Source organism: Hetaerina americana, unplaced genomic scaffold (genome assembly GCF_022747635.1).
Source record: "Hetaerina americana unplaced genomic scaffold, ioHetAmer1.1.p SCAF_5, whole genome shotgun sequence".
NCBI lineage: Eukaryota > Metazoa > Arthropoda > Insecta > Odonata > Calopterygidae > Hetaerina > Hetaerina americana.
This window is the reverse complement of record NW_027287095.1, coordinates 77,797,107-77,819,262: the sequence shown is the minus strand read 5'-3', so window position 1 is coordinate 77,819,262 and position 22,156 is coordinate 77,797,107. Positions and strand designations below refer to the sequence as shown.

At 35.3% G+C, this 22,156-nt stretch overlaps 1 protein-coding gene across 1 annotated transcript; it reads left to right on the top strand.

Moving 5' to 3' along the window:
* The first annotated feature begins 876 nt into the window (after positions 1 to 876).
* On the top strand, positions 877 to 21,561 carry Marcal1 (SWI/SNF-related matrix-associated actin-dependent regulator of chromatin subfamily A-like protein 1). The gene is made up of 12 exons (XM_071592383.1): positions 877 to 1,605; positions 1,694 to 1,809; positions 2,048 to 2,154; positions 2,232 to 2,366; positions 2,467 to 2,644; positions 5,715 to 5,881; positions 6,056 to 6,220; positions 7,703 to 7,867; positions 12,755 to 12,862; positions 16,182 to 16,356; positions 17,284 to 17,472; positions 19,727 to 21,561. The coding sequence occupies exons 1-12, from the start codon at positions 1,224 to 1,226 to the stop codon at positions 19,793 to 19,795; spliced, it is 1,956 nt and encodes a 651-aa protein (XP_071448484.1). The 5' UTR covers positions 877 to 1,223; the 3' UTR covers positions 19,796 to 21,561.
* The last annotated feature ends 595 nt before the right edge of the window (positions 21,562 to 22,156 follow it).

Here is a 22,156-nt window from a genome sequence, read left to right as displayed (position 1 = left end):
AAAATATGCGAAAAAATTAAATCATGTGTAAAGGATCAAAATATGTATTAAGAGATGGCAGAGGGTTAGAGATGAGCCGTTTCTTCAATATGCAAGTTGTCTATTGAAGTACGGTGCTATGAGGACTGGAGAACAATACTTTATTATCCACGTTTCATCTCTCAAAACGTTTTTAACAGGAATCCCAATTTTCTATTTTATGGGAAATCAATGTTCCCAGATTTTACAATTTTAGCAAAATTAAAAAAATGCATTGTTTCCCGTAATGAGACAATTCTTTTTATGCAATCTTTTTGTTTTCCATTGTTTGTACAAAAATTACCTTCCATTAAATTTTGTGAAAATCAGTTTTTGGTTGGTTGTCATCAGTTACTTCTTTTGGCCACTCAGATAAGGAAAATTTAACAAACCTTTCAAACGACGTTTCCTTAACATCTTTGTGAAGTGTTAATGGTTAGTAGCATAATTGTAGTTATCCTTTGAAACAGCTTGATTTGAATAACACTTATCAACCAATTCACCCCAGCTCTGCAAGATATTTATGTCCACTAATAATTTTTCCCACTTTGTAGCTATCTTCTTAATTGCCTTCAGAAATTTGCTTTTCCTGTGTGATGTTTTATTCTGAATCTTGAATATTCATTAATCTTCAACCAAAAACTAAATTCTACGTGGAGTACAACCGTGACATATTTTCACGCCAATGGCCATTATAACAACACTAAAAATCATTTGAGGTAGCATTATATCCTAACTTACATCGCCCTTTCAGTCAACAAAAATTAGTTTTGAACCCCTCTCCCACATTCCTCCAGCGAATTTGTACTTACGGAATTCGCCCTCTTTTGTTTCAGAATGAAGGGCGTAAATAAAAACTTTTGAAACCCTCAAATCGAAGCTAGTCGTTGTCATTTTAGGATAAATTCTTAAACGTCGTCTTACGCAGAACTACGAAATCTATGAATTATGGGCTAGTTATTCACTGAATTGTTGGCATACACCTTGATTAATCAATTTATCGATTCAGAATGTTGTCGTCGGTTTTTCCTTCCCAGCGCAAGCGATCGTCCAAACATTCGTGTATGTACTACTGTTTTCTCTCCACGGTGTGAATTTATCAGACGAGCTCAGTGGATTTATATAACGTCATATTTTTTAAACGAAAGCAACGCACTGTGATGAGCTGGAAGTTTATCTTATATCTGTCTTGAAAATAATTTAAAATGTCATCTTTAACCGAGGAGCAAAGACTTCGAATGGAGAAAAATAGATTGGAAGCACTAAGGAAACGTGCTGCCAAAGGTCTTATTCAAGGTATTGATCCTGTTGGCGAAAAGTGCAATGCCGTTTCGAAGAAACCCAAAGTAGACAAAAGTAGTGTACCCGTTAAAAGATTTTACGAAAATCGTAAGCAAATTGATAGGCAGGTGAATGCAAGTGTCAGTAAAAGTTATCAAGCAACCAATCCCTTTTCACAAAATTCCCACGTAAAAGGATTTGTAACAGGCCATTGTAAACTAATAAAACGAGATAGATTCGCTGTGGAGATTGCATTCCACGTTGGACTGATTAATGTTTTCAAAAGCATTCCATCTTCCGCATATGGTAAGTTTTGTTCCTAGCAGCAACACAACTGAGTACTCTAGTTCTCTATGTTGTCATCGAAGTAATATATTTGAACCCAACGTCATAGATCCGAATTCGAAGAATTGGAATTTCAGTTTATCGGATCATGGAAAATTAATGTCTTTGGTGTCTTCGATGAAGGGTGAAGTTTCTGTCAGTCCGTTACCAAAAATGGTTCTTGAGGTGAGAATCTCGACTTTGTTGTAATAAAAGTATATATTTTGTAAAACATATTAAGGATATCGTTTTTTCAATTATTTAAATGTATAAGTCCAAGTCTTAGAGAAAAATAGTAATTCAATTATTTTTTATGAACAAACTGCATATTTCTAGTGTCATAAAGAATGCACTCATAGTCAGCAAACGCCGCATTATTAAATTTCATACTTGATTTATTCGGTTTTTTGTTTAACGTCCCTAGACATTTTTAAACCCATCCAATAGAATTGAACTTCAATCCATAAACCTGTCGAAGATAGACCCAGTTCTCACGGATGCTTTGATGCCATTTCAAGTGGAAGGTGTCCGGTAATTATGATTGCATATAGGTGAGAGGATGTAAAATTTGAAAGTGAGAGAATTATCGTAAGGGGTTTTGTTTACAGGTTTGGAATATCGAGAAATGGACGCTGCCTGATTGCAGATGAGATGGGTTTAGGAAAGACTATTCAATCTCTAGGCATTGCTCATTATTATTATGAAGAGTGGCCGTTATTAATTGTGTGTCCTTCTTCTGTCAAGTATGTGAATAATATAAATTTGTCTATAATTAGCAGTCTCGATGGGTCCTTAAAAAAGGGTCCTCCCTTAGCATTAACGGTTGACCATAACACATTCCAGGTACACTTGGAAAGAAGCAATCAATAAATGGCTCCCAAGTATAATAAGAACTGGAGAAGAAGTAGCTGTGATATCTAATTCAAAAGAAAGTTTGGAGCATGGGAAGATTGTGATAATGTCAACAGATATGTTTTCTAAAAGTGGTGACAAGCTTTCAAGATTCAAGGTTATTATTGTGGTAAGCATATTGTTCATGTAGTATTCTATGTTATTGTTGAAATGAAATATTTACTCATAGGCGCTCACAAATTTGATATTTTTTCTGAGAAAATAACATTCATATTTGTTAAATAAAGTATTAGGCATATTCATTGGAAATGTGTGGAGGTTAAGGCATTGTTCACTATTATAATGTATTTAATCTGTGATATTTGCTTGACGTTATGCTGTTATGTCTAGTCACTAATCAAACATAATAATAGTACATAAATGATTCTCAAAAGACAAAGCAATTTCACAATGGAAAGAACTTAACAATAGTTTACATGCTAAATAAATACTACTACTGGCCCGAAGTATCATTATCAAGTAAAACAAATGAAAAAATTCATCTTTCCTAAGGACTAGTAATTGCATACTTTAAAAAAAATAACGTGTACAACTATGCATCTTTGGCAGTGATAACATCACTGCCAAAGATGCATATTCTAAAGAATATTATGGCCAAAGAACTGTAGCCCATACCTCAAATAATTTTAAATATGGGTGGCGACTGATCCAGGATCTCTCACAGAATTTTAAAACCCTGTAGAAATCAGAATTTGTAAAGAAATCATCTAGTTTACTAACAAGTGAGCTTTGTTGTACGTACAGCAGCTGTGATTTTTTTCTTCATTTTTTTAGTTACACTTATTGCTAAAATTTTTGAGTGACCGAATCAAGCCTTTTTTGACTGAATAATTTCAATGACACAATCTTTTCACAATTCGTTTTTATATTTTGATGCTCTTTTCACTTATATATTGATAGAATTGAGCTCTTATAGCTAGTAGTATTGAATGAATGTAAAACTCCAATAGCCGTAAGCAGTTTACCTTTCTAACCAAAGTACAAATGAAATTAGTTGGCTAACGCCACAAGTCAAGAAGGGGTAAAAAGGAAAGGGATAAGAAAGGTGAATACGAATACGCGTATTTCGGCCACAAAGTAGCCCTCTTCAGCGTACTGAAGGGTAATCGTCACGACAACACAAGTCGAAGTGAGAAAGGGTTAGGGCAATCCGAAGAATATATAGTGTAACATGTGGGGGGAGGGGGGGTTGGTGAAAGAGACAAGAGCCAATGGACAAAGCTGATAAGAGAGGAGTTTGAAAAGATAGGTTATGTAGTGAAGGGGAGTGGGATTTTCAAGAAAATTACCATTGTAAATAGGGGGGTGGGGAAGTGAAGGGGAAGCTAGCACAACCGTTAAGCGGATGTTGGTGGGGGAGGGAGAAGTAAAAGGCAACCTACAGACAAATAACCATTGAGGATGTGGGAAAAACATTACAGTGTATGAAGGGAATACCTCAAAAATGGAGAAATGACAGTTTAGGCAAGCCTTATTTTCCTTTTTGTTTTCTATTCCCTGAAAAACATCTGTAAAGCAGGAGTTGAACATATTTGCTATTTCTACAGTGTCTGTTACAATGTCATTTTCCTTAGTTTTTAATATATTCACGCGTTCCCTGTTATTTTTCCTCGTTCTCATGTATCTATAAAATTTCGTTGCGTTGTCTTTCGAAATTGCATTTATAAGAAATTTTTCCTTTGCCTCCTTCTTTTCCCTATTTAGGTTCCGGACCAAGGTCCTGTAATGGTGTGACATTTCTTTACTTTCATTCTTTAATCTGTGTGCCTTTCTTACCGCTCTCTCGAGTTTTTTTATGGTTTTGTTGTAGCATTCTGGATCCGTGTTCTGTTTTTATGGGAACATACGTCATTTGCCCTTCAAGAATTATTTCTTTGAATGTTTCCCATATTTTCTCCACGGTCGCTCCACTAGCTGCCCATCCAGGAAATTTGCCCCTGAAAAATTCCTGGATTCCTTACCTACCTGCCCAGGTATATTGCCAAATTTTCTTTTCATCCCCCATACCTCCTTTTGTTGATCTATACCAGTTCATTTGAACACACACTGCTGTGTGATCACTTATTCCCGGAAAGACATCTATACTAATGATAGGGTTTGGAGGTCTAAGTAGAAAAACGTCGAGGGTATTTTCTCCCCTAGTGGGCTTATTTACTACCTGGGTAAACTCTTCTTCCTTGATGAGACAATTTACCAGATCTTGTGCCTGCCCGCCACCCGCTGTTTTGCCCCCCCACCCTATTTCTGGAAGATTTAAATCCCTGGCTATGATGATGTTATCTTGGGGGTTTTCAGAACAATAGTCAGCAAGGATCTCCAACGAGTGCATACCTTCGCTTGGACTTCTATGCAGAGCAATTATTTTTAACCATTTGCTGCTTTCTGCTTCTCGTATCCTTACACACATCATCTCACAGTTACTTTGTTGCCAATCTAAAAAGCTTATTAGGTTGCTACAAACACAAATGAATACTCCTCTGCCCCTCCCACTTCGATCCCTTCGATAGACATTGTTATTTAACGGAAAAATTTCGGCCGATGTAATGCTATCGTTAAGCCAAGATTCTGTGCCAATTATGATGTTGGGATTACATGCATCTATTACAGTCTCAAATTCCCTAGATTTGTTGAGGATGCTTCTACAGTTTACCTGGAGGATATTTTAGCCCTTACCTTCAATTTTACCGTCTATACCGTGCACACTCTCGGGTCTGCTTGTATAGCCACTGGGCAACACTCTGCTCACCACACATCCCGTCATTGCTCGCCATTCCTCGCCATTCCCCGTCTTCACGCTTGTCGTTATGAGTTAAGCTCTTTTATAATAGCGAAGTTATAGTTAGCTTTCACATTCTCTTAAATATTCACCAGCATTCCCGAGTCAAAGTTAAGTTTGACAATACTCTGAACACACTACCACTATTCAAAAGAAGCAAGCATGCCTCCTGAAGGAACAGTGTTGATAGTCAATGTCCCCCTGCCCTCTTTTCACTAGGTGGTGTACACATATAGTGTAATCTCTAGCACATTAGGACCCTGGGCTCATATGGGTCCTGGTGTAAGTATGCAGTTTAAATAATAGGATGTCACAATGGGGTAATCATTTAAAATAATAGAGTAATAATGTGCACTATATTCATAAAATATGAGGAGTAATTATTTTGTTAAATTTTTTTCAGGACGAATCTCACTCATTGAAGAATAGTAAGTCAGCTAGGTCACAAGTCGCTTATAAAGTTTTGAGACAAGCCAAGCGAGTAATTTTGTTAAGTGGAACACCAGCTTTGTCGAGGCCTGCTGAATTGTACCATCAACTGACATGTATTGACAGGGTTGGTTTTCCAAGGTCAGTTCTTTTCTCTTATGAAAGAGTTTAATATTTTCTATATCATCATTATATAGGAGAATTAGAAAAATCCTTATACATGCGTTGTTCAAATTGACAAATATAGTTATCTGTGTATGTATTATGCTTTCTTAGTTAATTTTGTATTTCTTGGACTGTTTCATTTTTTTCCAGGATGATGGAATTTGGAATTAGATATTGCAATGGAAAGAACAAACCTTGGGGGTGGGATTATTCTGGAGCTACAAACATGGAGGAGTTAGTATTATTACTGGAAGAGCGGTTAATGTTAAGAAGATTGAAATCAGATGTCCTGGAACAGCTTCCTGCCAAAACAAGGTGAATCTAGTTAAAATAAAACATTTATTATATCTGTAATGATACTTAGTTCAAAGTGGCTCTGTATCTTTTAATTTTTTTAAATTAGAAAAAAATCATTGGAAAACCTTGGAAGAAATGAGATACCTGAAATGATGATGAAGTTATAATTTTTTGTGGGAAAAGAATGGATTTGAAGGAGTATCAATTTTTGAGGTTTCCTTTTCCTTATTGATAATCCTTGTGTTATAAATTTTACTGGTCATTCATGAAAACTGTGCTCTTTGTAATGATTATCTGCAGTCATTTTGGCCCTAAAAATTGATGCAATTTGGAATCCTCTAAATATTCTTTTTGTCCATCAATAGTGTAATTTTTCTCATAAATCCAGATAAACCTCTACTCCCAAAAATTCTGGTGTGGCTTCCTTACCAGTCCATATTATTTATGTGTTAACTTAGCAGAAACCAGTGGTTGGAGGCATTAAGGTACAGATGCCTACCTAGTCTTTGGAGAAAGCATAATTAAGTGGTGCTATCATTACCCATTTCTCATAAACTATTAGTAATTTAGATACTAGGTCAGTTCCAAAAGTAGTATGATTTATATTTTCCTGGATAAATGGACAGACAGGTGGTGGTTTCTCTGACTGGTTTCAAGGGAGGGGAGTCTCAGGAAAGGGTGGAGGTCAAATTTTGCGTGAAACTCAGTAAAACCTGGTAGGAGGCTCATGACATGCCCAAGGTAGCTTATGGTGATAATGGCATTGGTAGATCAGGTGTTTTTGATTGGCACAAGTTATTTCGGGAGAGTACCAAAGACACCGAACGTTCAAGATGCCCATTGACATCAAAAAGTGACAAAAATCTTGCAAGAGTGATGACTTTGTTGGACAGGGATCACAGATTATCCCCAAAAGTGATGTGAATTAACTTGTGACCAAAAACATAGTTCATAAATAATACATAAAACATGCATAAAACATAAAAAATAAAACATAATAAAACTAGTTCAATCATGGGAATTAAACACTTCATAATAATCAATTAAATTTTCATCTGACAAACACGTGCTACACTTTTATTTTTTGTGAGTTGATTGAGGTGTAATTGAGGAAATAGTAGGAAATCGTCTGAGATATGCTACTTTATAACATTCATTGTCATTAGTCTTAAATCGATGTTGGTCGAAATATTTAATGGATTTTATGTATAATATATATAATATATTCCATACACCATTTCATCTCTCCTCGGTCCAATTTCTAATGAATGATTTTTGCTGAAGAATGCAGCTTTTTAGAAGTACTAGGGAGTAGGGTAAAATAATTAAATGAACAAAAATGGGGTGTACTCCTTGAAGAAATGCTGCAAAACTATTTTAAAATTAATGATTAATGCAAGCTCCATCAGAAATTCATGCATGATATTTTGCCTGTATATGATATGTCACTAAAGTTTTTTGTTACCATACTTTTATAGTAAAAACCTTTTCTTTTTACAGGGAAGTTGTAATTTTAGACCCATCTGCTGTGAACAAAATATCGAAAGAGATGTGTAACTCATTGAAAAAATTTCAGTCCAAACAAAAGCTTAAAAATACTGAATCCAGAGGAGCCTTGCTAGAATATTTTAATAAATCAGGAACTGCTAAAATTCAAGCTATCTGGTAAGTAAATCATTTGAATCATATGGATTATTTAGGATCATATTCAATTCTCAGTGAAGTGCTTTTCAGTGATAATGATTTATGTTTAACTTGTGTATAAATTTGTAATCGTGCCTTCCTCTGCAAAGATATGGGTAAAAAATCATTGTATTGAAAGTTACCCTCAGTCATTATGTTTATCGATAGTTTTTAACAAAGTAAAGTTGATTTTCAGTGTGGTAACCACCCACCATAGTAATCAACCCAAAGGGTGATGTCGTAAGTGAAGGTAGAGCTCGCCTAATAAGAAGCACTTTACAGTGTATGAAATTACCACAGCAGGGTATGGTGGCCAGATCCTTTCCCTGATCATTCTGTAGTTTCTCAGGAAGGTCTGGTCCCTGAAAACCACTCAGTATGGGTGAAACTGATGGTACCCAAAGGTGTCAAGTGGCATTAAACCTGTGCCCCCCAATCCGTATTCTTCAGTATGGGCATCACTTTACGAATATGAATATTAGATTCAGTCAAAATTTGATCCATTTAAGGGTTGCCCTCTTGCATTTCATTTTCCAGATTTTAATGGTTTCCAATGTTTAATTCAACCACCACCACCAGAGTAAAAGTGGAGTGGAGGGGTGTTGGTTTTAAAGACTGGAGGGGGAATGTTAAAGATAGGGTAATAATGCATTCATAGTATGATTCAGCTTAGAAATTTTATTGTGTAGAAGTTGTAGATCAAATATATTCACTTCATAAATTCACTTCTTATAATTAAAAATTGACACAAAATTAGAAATATGAAGCCAATATGGGGAAAGTTAGAAAGTGAGAAAAGGTGAGGTAGAAGCTTCCATTCCATTGGACATTTGTATTCAATTATTGAAATGGTATTACATGGTGTAATTTTATTTAGTTTTAAGGAAAACAGTCATAACATTATTCACATGAGCAAATTTTTAGGTTTTGTACATTCATCTCATGATAAATGAAGAAAAAGTAATGGCTTAGTGGGTGTGAAAATTTGACTTTGGGTCATATCATATATGGTGTATCTTCCACATTTTTTTCAATGCATAATAACCTAATGAAAAAATTGTAGCGCATTCAATTTTGGTTGGGCCCACAAAGATCCCTGAATTATATACTATACTACCTTGATCAAAAAGTTCCCGGAATAACCACCGTGTGGCGCTCCCATCGTTCCGATTTGAGTTCTGTTTTTTTTGTTAAATTGGTACATCTGTTGTTGATATTCCCTTTAAATCTTAGTGTCATAACTTGACATTTGCAAAAGTTACGTAGTCAAGAGTACATCTATCTCTGTGTGTGTTGGCGATTTTTTACAATTGCAGAAATGGATTTAAATTTGCAACAACGAACTTGTATTAAATTTTGCGTAAAAAACGGATTTAGTGGCGCACGGACGTTGGAAATGTTGGAAAAGTGTTTCGGCAACGATTCTCTAAAAAAAACGGTCGTTTACCAGTGGCACGAGCGGTTCAGAAGTGGTCGTGAGTCAATCGAAGATGATGAACGCAGTGGCAGACCATCGACATCGAAAGTCGGTGAAAAAATTGATAAAGTGAAAGAAATGTTGGTCAATAACCGCAAATTAACCATCAGAGAAATAGCGGAGGACTTGAACATTGCCTATGGATCCGCCCAAGACATTGTGGTTAATGATTTGGGTTTCCGTCGTGTAGCAGCAAAGTTGGTGCCAAAAGACCTCAATTTCATGCAAAAAAGAGACCGTGTTGACGTCGCAAAAGACATGATTTGCGAGGCTGAATCCGATCCCACATTCATCAAAAGGATCATTACTGGAGACGAGACGTGGGTTTATGAGTACGACACGCAATCCAGACATCAGGCAAGTGAATGGCGTTCACCAAATGAGCCGAGACCAAAAAAACCACGTCGTTTTCAGTCAAAAAAGAAGGCAATGCTGACGGTTTTCATGGATTACAACGGTGTAGTGCATCATGAATTTTTGCCAGAAGGCCAGACAGTAAACAAAGAGTATTATTTGGGCGTTATGAGACGTTTGCGTGAAGCAATTCGCCGAAAGAGACCAGAAATGTGGGCAGAAAACTCGTGGATTTTGCACCATGATAACGCACCGTCGCACAGTGCTATCATTATTCGTAATTTTTTGACGAAAAATGCAACAAATACCATCCAACAGCCACCGAATTCACCTGATTTGGCTCCCTGTGACTTCTTTCTGTTCAATCGAGTTAAAAAACCATTACGGGGAACGCGTTTTAGCAGCCGAGAGGAAGTAATGGAAAAATCGCAGGAAGCACTGATGGACATACCAAAAACCGAATATAAAAAATGTTTCGAGGATTGGATCAAGCGCTGGCATAAGTGTGTTGCAGTCGATGGGGATTACTTTGAAGGGGACAATATAGATTTAGATGAATAAACTTGTATTTTTAATTTTCTGAATAAATTCCGGGAAATTTTTGATCAAGGTAGTATATCCCCATTTCCTGCATCATTTAAATCTCTACCAGCAATCCTCTCTCTTTCCCCACCATGGCACAAACAAGCACATTAGCGGATGACTCCGTTAAAAGTTACTGTTGCAGTATCTCCCGCAGTTTCTTTGGAATTTGTCAAAGCACTTCCTTGTTTGTTTTCCTTTCAGTCCACTTCAGCTTTTCCATCCTTCTCTACTCCGACATTTCAAAAGCCTCCAATCTATGCCTATCATTCTGCTTCAATAACCATTGTTCTATACTGTACAAAACCATGCTCCCTATTAAAGTTTTGGTGCACCGTTTCTTAACATTCTTACTCAATATCCATGTCATCAATTCCCTCCTCTTTGTGAAAGCATCTTTACATAGTGCAATTCTTTGTCTTGTGTCTGTACTACATTGACCATTTTGGTCCAGAACACTTCCAAATTAGGTACACTGGTCCCCCTATTCTAGTTCATTAGCTCTTATTTTAATGCTTAACAGTCTTCCTCTTTTTTGGAATCTACATAACCTTTGTTTTGTTAATTGATCTTGATCATCTGCAAACCCAACTGATTAATATGAATTCCCTGCAGACTTTCATTCCTGACTCAAGTTCATCTCATACTCCCTTATCCATTTCCTCCACATTTACATTGAAAAATACTGGTGACACTGGACACCCTTTTCTGCCACACATTCATCAATTCCACTCAATATATTCTATCAAACACCTTTTCGAAATGTAACGAACACAAAAATACCTCCTCATTTTATGTTCTTCTCTATTAGTGACCTCATTACTGCTATGGCATCACATGTGCCTCTCCCATTCCAAATTGGTCTTCCCCAATTTTCCAATGCTCCTAGCAGTGCTTGCAACCCCTTGGTTGACTAACTTATTAAAGCTTGATCAACAGTAAACCTGAATGATTTTAGGAATTGTCCCCCGGCTTTAATACCTACCACCAGTCCTGCCCATGTTTCTTTAACAATTTCCTTCGCATATATGTTGAAGAGCAAGGGTAATAATATAAACCCCTGTTCTACTCTTCTTCCTAACATTGACCATCTGGACACTCCATCTACCACTCCTACCTGAGCAGGCTGAGATATCTATGGGTTGCAGATAAATCTCCTATCCGACCAATCTACTCCTGATTTCTCTGACGCATTCATTTATTCTTATCAATTCACAAGGTAATCTCTGCTTGAAATCTGCAAAACAGACTAATACCTCATAATTTATTGTATGTTCTTCTCTAATAGTGACCCCATTACTGCTATGGCATGCGTACCTTCCTGGACCCCAATTGATCATCCCCTCAGAATTCATTTGCGCTGCTCTCCATCCACTAATTGGTGATTCTGATAACCACTTATGCTGCTTGGGAAATCAAGCTTATTTTTCTGTAGCCCTCGTATATTACTGCATTTCTCTTTTTTTTTGGAATAGGTACAACCACTGATCTGACCAAGTCTTCTGGCCAAATTACTCCCTTATAAACACTATGAATTAGTCCATAAAAACTGCCTCTAATGTTTTCCTGATGAACCTTTAAGGAGTTCCGTGGGAATTTTGTTTACCCCCATGTCCTTGTTAGATTTCAGTTCCCTTAATGCTCTTTCAGTATTTCCATTGAGAAAGCCTGGACCTAAGCCATCCTCATATATGTTATCTTCTCTTTTTATGTCTAAACTTGTTCGCCTACTCTCTTTTCCATAAAGTTCTTCTACATATTCCTTCTATCTCTCTTTAATATTCCCTGGGTTTATTAATGTTTTTCCTGACTTATCTTTGATTGTTTGCAACAATTTTCCTTTTTTGCTTCCTAACAGTCCTTTCAACTTCCTGTGCAGTGCACCAATTTCTCTCTTCTTTTTTAAAATTTCCATTTAATCACTCGAAATCTCTATTATGATCTATTTGTTTTCCTCCTTAGTTTATTATTGCCCTCATTATACTTATTTCTACCTAACTCTGTTTACATTCTTCCATTTACTTCTCTGCCTTCCTAAGTATCAAGTTTTCATAATGTATAATATGCTACATCTTGTGCTGATAAATAATTCCCTATGTAATGCATTGTAGTTTTTTTTCATTAAAAATTGTGATATCATGAAAAAATCAGTAATTACATACATAGGTAACCATTGATGATACACATGAACCATGTTCTTTCCTGTTAAAGTTACCATCCAGTCAACTATTAATGAAATATGAAATTTTTATTTCAGTAACAGGTAATGTGTGCATTTTAGAGGAGGAGCTGCATTGTAAAATAGTTTATTAAGTGTTTGATCTTTCTTATTTTTTACTCTCAGTATCTTCTCTTGTGATTGATTTTGAGTTATTGGTGTAAAGTTTGTCCATAGTAGCAATCCCAAATATGAAAAAAGTTTGAAAAGTTGTTTTTATGAGACTTATTTTTTGCAGCAATTACATTGAGGATCTTCTTGAAGATGACCTTAAATTCATATGCTTTGCTCATCATCAAGTTGTCCTGGATGGGGTATGCCAAGTGCTTCAGCAGAATGGAATTAGGTAAATTGATTATGTAATTTTCAGTATTTATTTATTTTGTAATAGGCTCCCTAATCAGTATTAAATATAAGGAAAATGTTGAGTAATGACATTTGATCATGGAGTTATAATACATTAAGTATTGTGTAATATTGTGTGTACAATTAGGAGTGGTTTTCTATGGTCCCCTATATACAGGGTGCAGTTTTTAAATCTGGATTTAAGATAAATACAGTGCATAAATCCAAATTGAATTTCCCACCATATTGTAGTTCCACTAGAGGTCAGGATTGGCCTTCTTGAAAACTATAAGCATCTAGTAAACAGTCAGAACCTCAAAATAGCCAAAATGTTGTGTACAAGTGTGGATTACAATCAAAGAGCCGCTATTATCTAAAGTGTGTTCGCACTGGGCATTCGCCGAGTGAAATAGTTCGATTCTTTGGGTACCCCAGATCAACTGTTTACTATATTATGGCTGAGTATAATGCTTTGGAGAAGTCTGGGGAAGATTTTGTTCGCCCAGTGAGGAAATCTCATTTGAGGAAACATGTGCTTGTCCGGATTTAAGCACCACACCCTGTTTATCTCTTTGTCAAAGTTTGTGATCCTAGCCAATTTTCTGTTTCCTGACATTATTAATTACATGAACTTAGGTAACTGCAGAAAATCGTATTAGTCACAATAACTTAGTTTTCCACCCATGTGTCAGATTTTCCATCAAAAATTATTTGCTTGACTTAAATTTAAACCTAGTCCATCCATATTTGGCCACTTAAGCCATCTTGGTAGGTTAGCACATCTTGATTGCTTCATAAAGCACTCGGATTAAAATCATAGGATTTGAGTTAAAATTCTAGTCAAGAAAACTATTAATATGTAAATTTTGTTACAATTAGGCAATTGACGTAGTGGCAACAGTCAAGTTTGGTCAACAGTCTCTCTTACAATGCTCATGCATATATACACAAGAAGAACAGATGTGAGACAAAATGCTCATGTTTACAATTACTCATTAAGATTACCAACTCCACCTTTACCTTCACACAAGGGCTAGGTTCACACCAAGCCTACAACGCTCCGTCTGTTGCGACACTCCATCCATAATCACACCCACTTCAATTTTATGTACCGTTCAAAATCATGCTCCCTTAACGCATCATTCTCTTTTGCAATACAAATTCTCATGCTGTCCACATCACATACAAACAATAATTTAATAAGTAAAATGGTGTAATAATCACTAATCAATGAAGTTTATCGCCTAGTGGCTGCTTTACACTATTCCTAAAACTCATAAAATTGGATGGAAATGGCTCAAACAAACCTCCAGGCAGCTGGTTCCATTCAAAAATGGTTCTGTTTAGAAAAGAGAATTTTTTCTTATTTGTTTTTTTGCATTCTTATTTTTATTTTAAAACTGTGGTTGTTTTTTCCCTTAATGTTTGGTTTTTCTATCTCTTTCCATAAATCTTCCCATGCTTCATCATTTATAACAATTCTATACACCACGCCTGACCTCCTTTTTCTTCTATTTTTCATACTCTCCCATTACAATATATCCAACATATCCATGACGCTATCAGTTCTTTAATACCTTCCGATTACATATATCGTTGCCTGTCTTTGAACTTTCTCTATCTTTTTAATATATCCCACCTCATATGAATCCCATACTACAGACAAGTATTTTAGGATAGCGCTAACCAGTTTATATGCTTTTTCTTTTGTGGCTACACTACTTCCTTTTAAATTTTTCATTACCCAATGAAGTACTTTAAATGCCTTCCCTGTCACATTATATACTTGGACTCCCCACCCAAGATCCCTAGTTAAGTAAATGCCTAATTATTTGCAGTGACTGTTACATGGGATACTTTCTCTGAAGAGAGTGTAAATATCCTTTTCTGCATTCTTTTTGTTTGAAAAATTTACATGCTTACTCTAACTAACATTAATGCCCATATTGTTATTTTTAACCCAGCCACCAAGGCGATCAATGTCATTTTGTAGCATAATATTATGCAGTCATTTACATGCTCTAACTGTGTGTGTATAAATCAATCATCAGCAAGGATTCTTACTTGGGAATATAAATTATTTGGTAGATCATTAACATAAATTAGGAAGAGTAATGGCCCTAGAACACTGCCTTGTGGAACTCCCGCTAAAACATTTGCCTCTTTTGAAAAACTATGTTTTCACTGTAAACTTCCCAGCTCAGTTTTTTTATTTATCTTACTAATCTTCATTGTATATTATTTTGAGTGTTTTCTCACCGAAAATCAATGTTAAACACTCGTGCAAAGAATTTGTACTGTGCCTTAATTTTGAATGACTTGCATGAATTTGAATGAATGACCCAGCTGAAATTGTTAGTTTCAGTTAAGGATGCACCAGTTTCACAAATGGTAATGTAAGATTCACCCTAATGGGTATATTTTTCACAGAAAGTGCAAATAATCAGAGAATTGAAAATTAATAAAACTTTCATGTTTAATTAATGATGAGGGGGGGTTTTTTACATGACCATATGTACGAGGGTCATCCGGAAAGTAGTACCCGTTCGTGCCGCATGAAGTGCTGACGACGCGAGTAGCCGCTGGACGAGGTCAGATAGCTTCAGTGGCTTGTCTGCCTTCTCTGAGCCAAGTTGCGTGACGCTAGCATTGCCTGTGTTGTTTCTGTGATTGTTTACAATGTTTAAAAAAATTGAGAACGCCGCCAGTTGTGAAGTGAGGGCAGTGATTAAATTCCTCAATGCAAGAAACGTTCGCCCATGTGATATTCATCGCCAATTAAAGGAGGTGTATGGAGACAATGTAATGGACGAGTCGTCTGTTCGGCGGTGGTGTCGCAACTTCAACATGGGGAGGGGGAACACACACGACGATGAGCGTTCGGGGAGACCGTCTGTCATTACAGACCAACTGGTGAGCTCAGTTGACGAATTCGTGAGGAACGATCGGCGCGTCACAATTGATGACATCTGTGAGCATTTTCCCAATGTTTCTCGAACAATTGTTCATGAAATTGTTAAACACCATCTGCATTATGCAAAAATTTGTGCAAGATGGGTCCCTCGCGTATCTCAATGAGCTGGCGGCGAAGGACTATGCAGCAGGAATACAGAAACTTGTCACACGTTATGACAAATGCCTTAATTTGCTTGGAGATTATGTTGAGAAGTAGTTTAAAGTATCCTCTTTCAAATAAAATTTTTTATGTTTGTTAATATTTACTTTTGTGTCTTTATTTCACGAACGGGTACTACTTTCCGGATGACCCTCGTATGTAATAAAATATTTTGTAATTGTTCATACAAAGTGGTTGCTTATAGATATATCAGAATTGATGGTTCAACCTCTGCTGTTGCGAGGAAGGAGCTTTGTGATGAATATCAGCTGAGTGATCAATGCAGAGTTGCTGTCCTTTCAATAACTGCAGCAAATACTGGTCTCACCTTAAGTGCTTCATCTCTAATCATTTTTGCCGAACTCTTCTGGAATCCAGGGGTAAGATCATATCCCAAACAGTGAATATTAAACTTAAAGGGTGGAACCCAAACTGTAGTACCTATATTAATTTTGTGTCTGTTGAAAAATGTATCATCTAGATTATCAGTACAAGTTTTTTAGCGGAGAGTGGATGATATACCTGTAGACACTTTCAAATCAATTGGAAAGTGAACATTTTCAATGGTGAAAAAACAACATTTGATCCCAATGCATGACAAAACAGAGCTGCCTGATGCCAAACTTCTGACAATGATACCTAAAATTTTTGCTTCTGGAAGGGCAGTTGAAAAGTTACTTAAATTTGTTTGGTTAAAATTAAGCTTTGAGTAATATTATTTTTAAAGTATAATTTAAATATATATTTTACCGCCATTGAAAAGGAAGTAAAGGAAACACAATAGATAGAAATAAGGTTGATCTTGTACTGCTTCTTAGTCATATTCAATGTTATGTGTGTGTGTATGTGTATAAAGTGTAAAAATATTTCCTTGACTGGGACTTGAACCCCAAATCTTTCATGTTTTATATATATGAAATATGTATGTATATTTTACATATAAATATGTATTATATATATATATATATATATATATATATATATATATACACATATATATATATATATATATATATATATATATATATATATATATATATATACACACACACATATATATATATATATATATATATATATATATATATATATATATATATATATATATATATATATATATATGTATATATAGGTATGCATAAATATATTATATATATACACACACACGTACAGAGAAAAAACTTCCCTGTCTCTCATCAGTAGTTGTATAGTATCCACACTATTCTGTTCAGTGTTTCATAATTTGATGTATCTTATGTTTAAATTAATAATTAGTTGTTCAAACTAGAATTTTATCTTGTTTACAGATACTTGCCCAAGCTGAAGATAGAGCACATCGAATTGGACAGAAGAACAATGTAGTTGTCCGGTATCTAGTAGCAGAAGGAACTGTAGATGATTACTTGTGGCCTATGCTTCAGGGGAAACTTGAAGTACTGAACCAGATGGGCTTAAGCAAAGAATGTGTTATTGATGCAGACTGTACCCATCAGAAGGTATGATTCAAAAGTTAAATCACATTTTTGAACCACTGTGTTGGAAAATAATGTGTGACATACAGTAATTTTGGGATAATTATGAACTTCCGAAACTTACTTATTTTTTCAATGAGCATTTTACATAGTTGAAAGAAAATTTCTTGATATTAATTTATTTAGAGTTCATTTACATCAACTTTTATACATTACCCCATGATCCATTGTAAAGTCAGGTGACAGGGAATGTTTGGAAGCCATAGAAAAGAAAATGGAAAAAAGATAGTAAAGATGATTCAATTTGCTTGCTATTTTGTGTTTTTTTTCTCATTAACTGTGAAAGAGAAGAAAGAATTGTCAAGTATGTTTTGAAGCGTATCTCTCTAACTGCATCAGTTTGTAATTAATCGTAAGGCTTCCATGGTGTCTTTCTGATAAAGGTTCCTTGCTGCTTCTGGGAAAAACCATTGCGTAGGGTGGCTTATTAGACAAATAATAATAATAATAATAATAATAATACTACTTATGGCCACAACGACTTAATGGTCACCTCTCATTTCCCTGCTGGCTGTTTATGAACAATTATTCCAACCAGAATACCAGCTGCTGACATTTCTTAACTGTTTTCTCTCATTGGAGCTGTTTGAATGCTCCAAGCAGGGTGTGAAAACTCACATCCAACTTTTATTCACTGTCCTTATGCCTTCATTATGTTGTACAGTTCATTTTTTCAGCATGGCCCTTTTTCACCATGCTATCTTTTTTGGCTCCAACTCAATCCTTTTATTTTGAAATCATGCTTTTATACTAACTTTTATGATGAAATAATGGAAATAAAGATGAACTCTAGGAGGAGAGATGAGAGTTGATGATGGGTGATAGGGTCTCTGAGCTTTAGCAATGGCTTATGCTGATGCAATACTGGAGTCCAATGTGTGAAACTTGTCCCGCATATGCATTCAACATTAAGCTAACAATATAGCAAAAAGTAAATTGTTTTGCAATTAATTATATGAACAAAAATGTATTCTCTTTATTAAACAGCCCTCATGTTTATGTAGAAGGCCAAAAAGCTTTTGCCTCAGGTGTACAACCTTTCCCTTAAATCACCCAATGGTCTTCTGATTTCATAGCAACCATATTTCAGTTTCTCTGCCACATTTGCACTCTAAAGAATTACTACCTCGATCAATCTTCTATTACTAGCCACCAGTGATCCAAGGTGTTTAACTGTCCCACTTTTTATGATTCTTCTGCTGAGGATTCCCTTCTGAAAACTTAGATTTAGTCTTATTCCTACTTATATTATGATCCCGGTCTTCGATTGGTCTTCTTTATGCTTCGTGCTTCCCTTCTGTACAGGAATTAAATTGGTGGTTGAGAATGCTGTTTGAAAAATTCAATAACTCATATAATAGAAGTAGTTATTTAGGGAAGCAGCTATCATGTGCACCATTAGGAATTGGTGAGAAAAACAGATGGGTAGGATACTCAGGGGGTCTAGGAAGGGTGGAAAGAAAACTGGCATTAGGATTAGCCTGTTCTTAACAAAAGGTTCTCAGGTGTCCTAAGTATTAGGTCCCATTCGACAGACAACTTGCTACCCTTGAAGTGCTCTCCTCATAGCATCCCAAATAGTGGTCAGGATATCACTGAAAAATACTGCGACCTCCAGGATTTGAACCCAGAACCTTGGGGTGAGAAGCCAGTACATTGGCTACCGGATCATCCTAACCCCCGGTAAATCATGTGTATTCATGGCATAGCATTATTTAAATTCAGTTTACTCAGATTCTTCCAAAAAATATTATGTACCCACCAAAACCACTGAATAATTTGGATTTTGAGGAGTGGTCTTTGCAAAATTATGTACTAATTGAACCCATTGAATCTAAATAATTATTTGTCACAGTGTACTAAAATATATATATGCTCGTTATTACCATTAGAGCCTTCCAAGGACATGCCTTATAGATGGTACATGATTATTTTAATAGTATGAAATCAGAAAAGATGGATGGCCACCATTGTTTTGTGGATTATCGGCATCCAGGATATTAATTGTTGTAAAACATTGTATTTAATGTGAGGTGGATATTTTGGTTTTCAGAAAGTTCTCATTTCTCATCAGATATTACATAGTGTGTAATCCTTATGGAAGTAAAGAAATTTTCAGAGGATAATAATGTTAGTTTATCTAAACATGTTTTGTCTTTTTCCAAGAATTTATTCTTTTGAGTGAGTTTTTTCTCTAATTTCAATTTTTCTTTTCCAGGACTCATTGCAGAAAGAAATCACAGAATACTTCCAGGATATGATTGATGATTTTGATGAACCATTTTGACTTCTTTCAGATGCAAAGACAAGGATGCTTTAAATTACTCAATAATATATTTATAAATGTTATTATACCAAGAGGAGATTTTTCTTTGATACAATATTGTTACATTGAAATGCTGCATGTGGATCTTTAAACTAAAGGTCTTATCAAAATGTTGAACTCTAATAATTAGCATGCTTAATAATACTTCAATAAATTTAATATATCATCACCCACCAATTTTCAGCATTCAGGAAGATGGAATTGCTCTTGCAAGATGGTTTAATATGTATATTTACCAAATTAACCTTCAGGTTGATTTAATGGCGTATATTTTTTGGCATGTGTATCACTACAGGTAAATAGCAATTTTTGATCATTGATTGATTTTTTAAGATGATAGATATTTAAATTATATTTTTTCTGGTGATTAAACCATTAGTAATGTATTCAAGTCTTTACAAGCCCCAGGACTTTGTAACTGCAGGTGCCCTTTTTATCTGTTATATATATCGGTACTTACTATGCATGCAGAATGTTATTTGGTGGGATCAAAACAAGGTCCATTGTAGGATTTTATCATAATAAAAATTGATAATAACTTTAGTTATTAAACAAGAGTATAATTATTAGTTATGCAACAATCCAAGAGCAGTAAAAACCCCCTTTACTAATTAGATTCTTTGCCGCTACATTCAAATGAAAAATTGAAAGGAATTGAAAAGAAATTCATGAAATGGGAAAAGCTGGTTACCTAATAATTTAGAGGAAGTTTTTCATCATATGGATACAAATTTGATATGCGTTGAACAAATTAAGTCATAGTGTGCATTTTTTGGAAACTGAAAAAATGTATAGTATATTGGGAATTCGCAAATGCCCTTGAAAATTCTGGAACTACATGAGCTTTATCATATTTTATCTAAGAGAAATTTTAAATTTATTTTCGGTGTTAGAGTTGCATTTAGTCACTGTTCAAAACAATACTTGACCCTTGAATGTATTGCAATATGTATATGGTTTAGTTAGTTTTTGTTATTGAAGTATTATATTCAAAAGAATCGAATGGTACAACCTGATCCACCAGCCAGATTGGAAGTCTTGATTGCCTGGTTATTGAGTCACCTAAACAATCGGACATTCCCATTAACCTCAAAAAATTTTAAAATCAAATGTATGTAAAAACTAATCTGGAATAGTGTAAAATTACTGCATTGTAAAATGCACCTTGGGGATTCAAAATCTGCTGGAAAGCAGGTGAAATTTACTGTTCCCAAAAAAAGGCTGCCTGTATTTTCAAATGTACATAGTACCGGAAGAGTGATTTGCATGCAATACATAATCAACTGTCCACTAGGTCATTGGGAATGGTTCCACCTTGATTTGTTCATTGAATAGTATACTGGCCACACAGGACTAGTGCAGGCTATTGCTTGTAATGCCCATCATGATATCGTAGTACAAGTAAATAAAGGGTTTTCTGTTTCCTTCCAGTGTTTTTATTGTGACTATATCTATTAAATGACCACACAACTGAGGCCTTATGCATTTGTTGCTATCTTGCTGAGGAGCATTTTGTGTCAAACAAAAATGTACCTCTGGACAATGGACTGCTATTAAATGACTAAACATGCTTGGACTACGTGTTGGTAATAATATTCTCTTTTCTAAACTATTGTAGAGGTGGCTACTCTACTAGCTATTTCAACTCAAAGCAAGATATATGTTAGTTGAAGATCCAAGATAGTTATTCAATGGAATCACTGTAAAAGCTCATGAAACCAAATAAAAAGCTGTTCTCTAAGGCAATTTTTGTCTGCAGTTGTACCAAAAATTGCCAAATTACCAAACTAAAGGTGTCTACTTGCCTGGAAAACTTACAGAATTTTGATCTTCTGGAAAACTTAGGGAACCTGTTGGGTATTTTGGAAAAATGTTTGATACATTTTAAAAGTTGCCTACCTGTTATTTTGAGATGCTAACAATTCACACCTAATCATATCTTATTGTCCGTTTTCACAGCAATCACCCTTACTTCACCGTCCAATGAGAGAGACTGCATTGTGATTGCACTAATGGAGGCAATGGCTTATGTTTTACATGCAAATAGGGGCCTAAGATTCTGTTCTTCGATTATTTTTGTTCATTTTTACTCTGGGGCCTGTATATTTGTGAGTTTTATTATAATTAGAGGAATTGCTTCACATTGTTCCTCAGTCATATAATATCACACTAGCACTGGGCAATCTTAAGAAGTTATGTTCTTGTACTATCCTTAGAAATTTGTATTAAAACAGAGAGGTTACTCCCCACCCCACTACTGTCGTTCAGGTGTAGCAGTTTAGTGAAATAATGAATCATTATTTTCTCATAATTTTTGTTTTA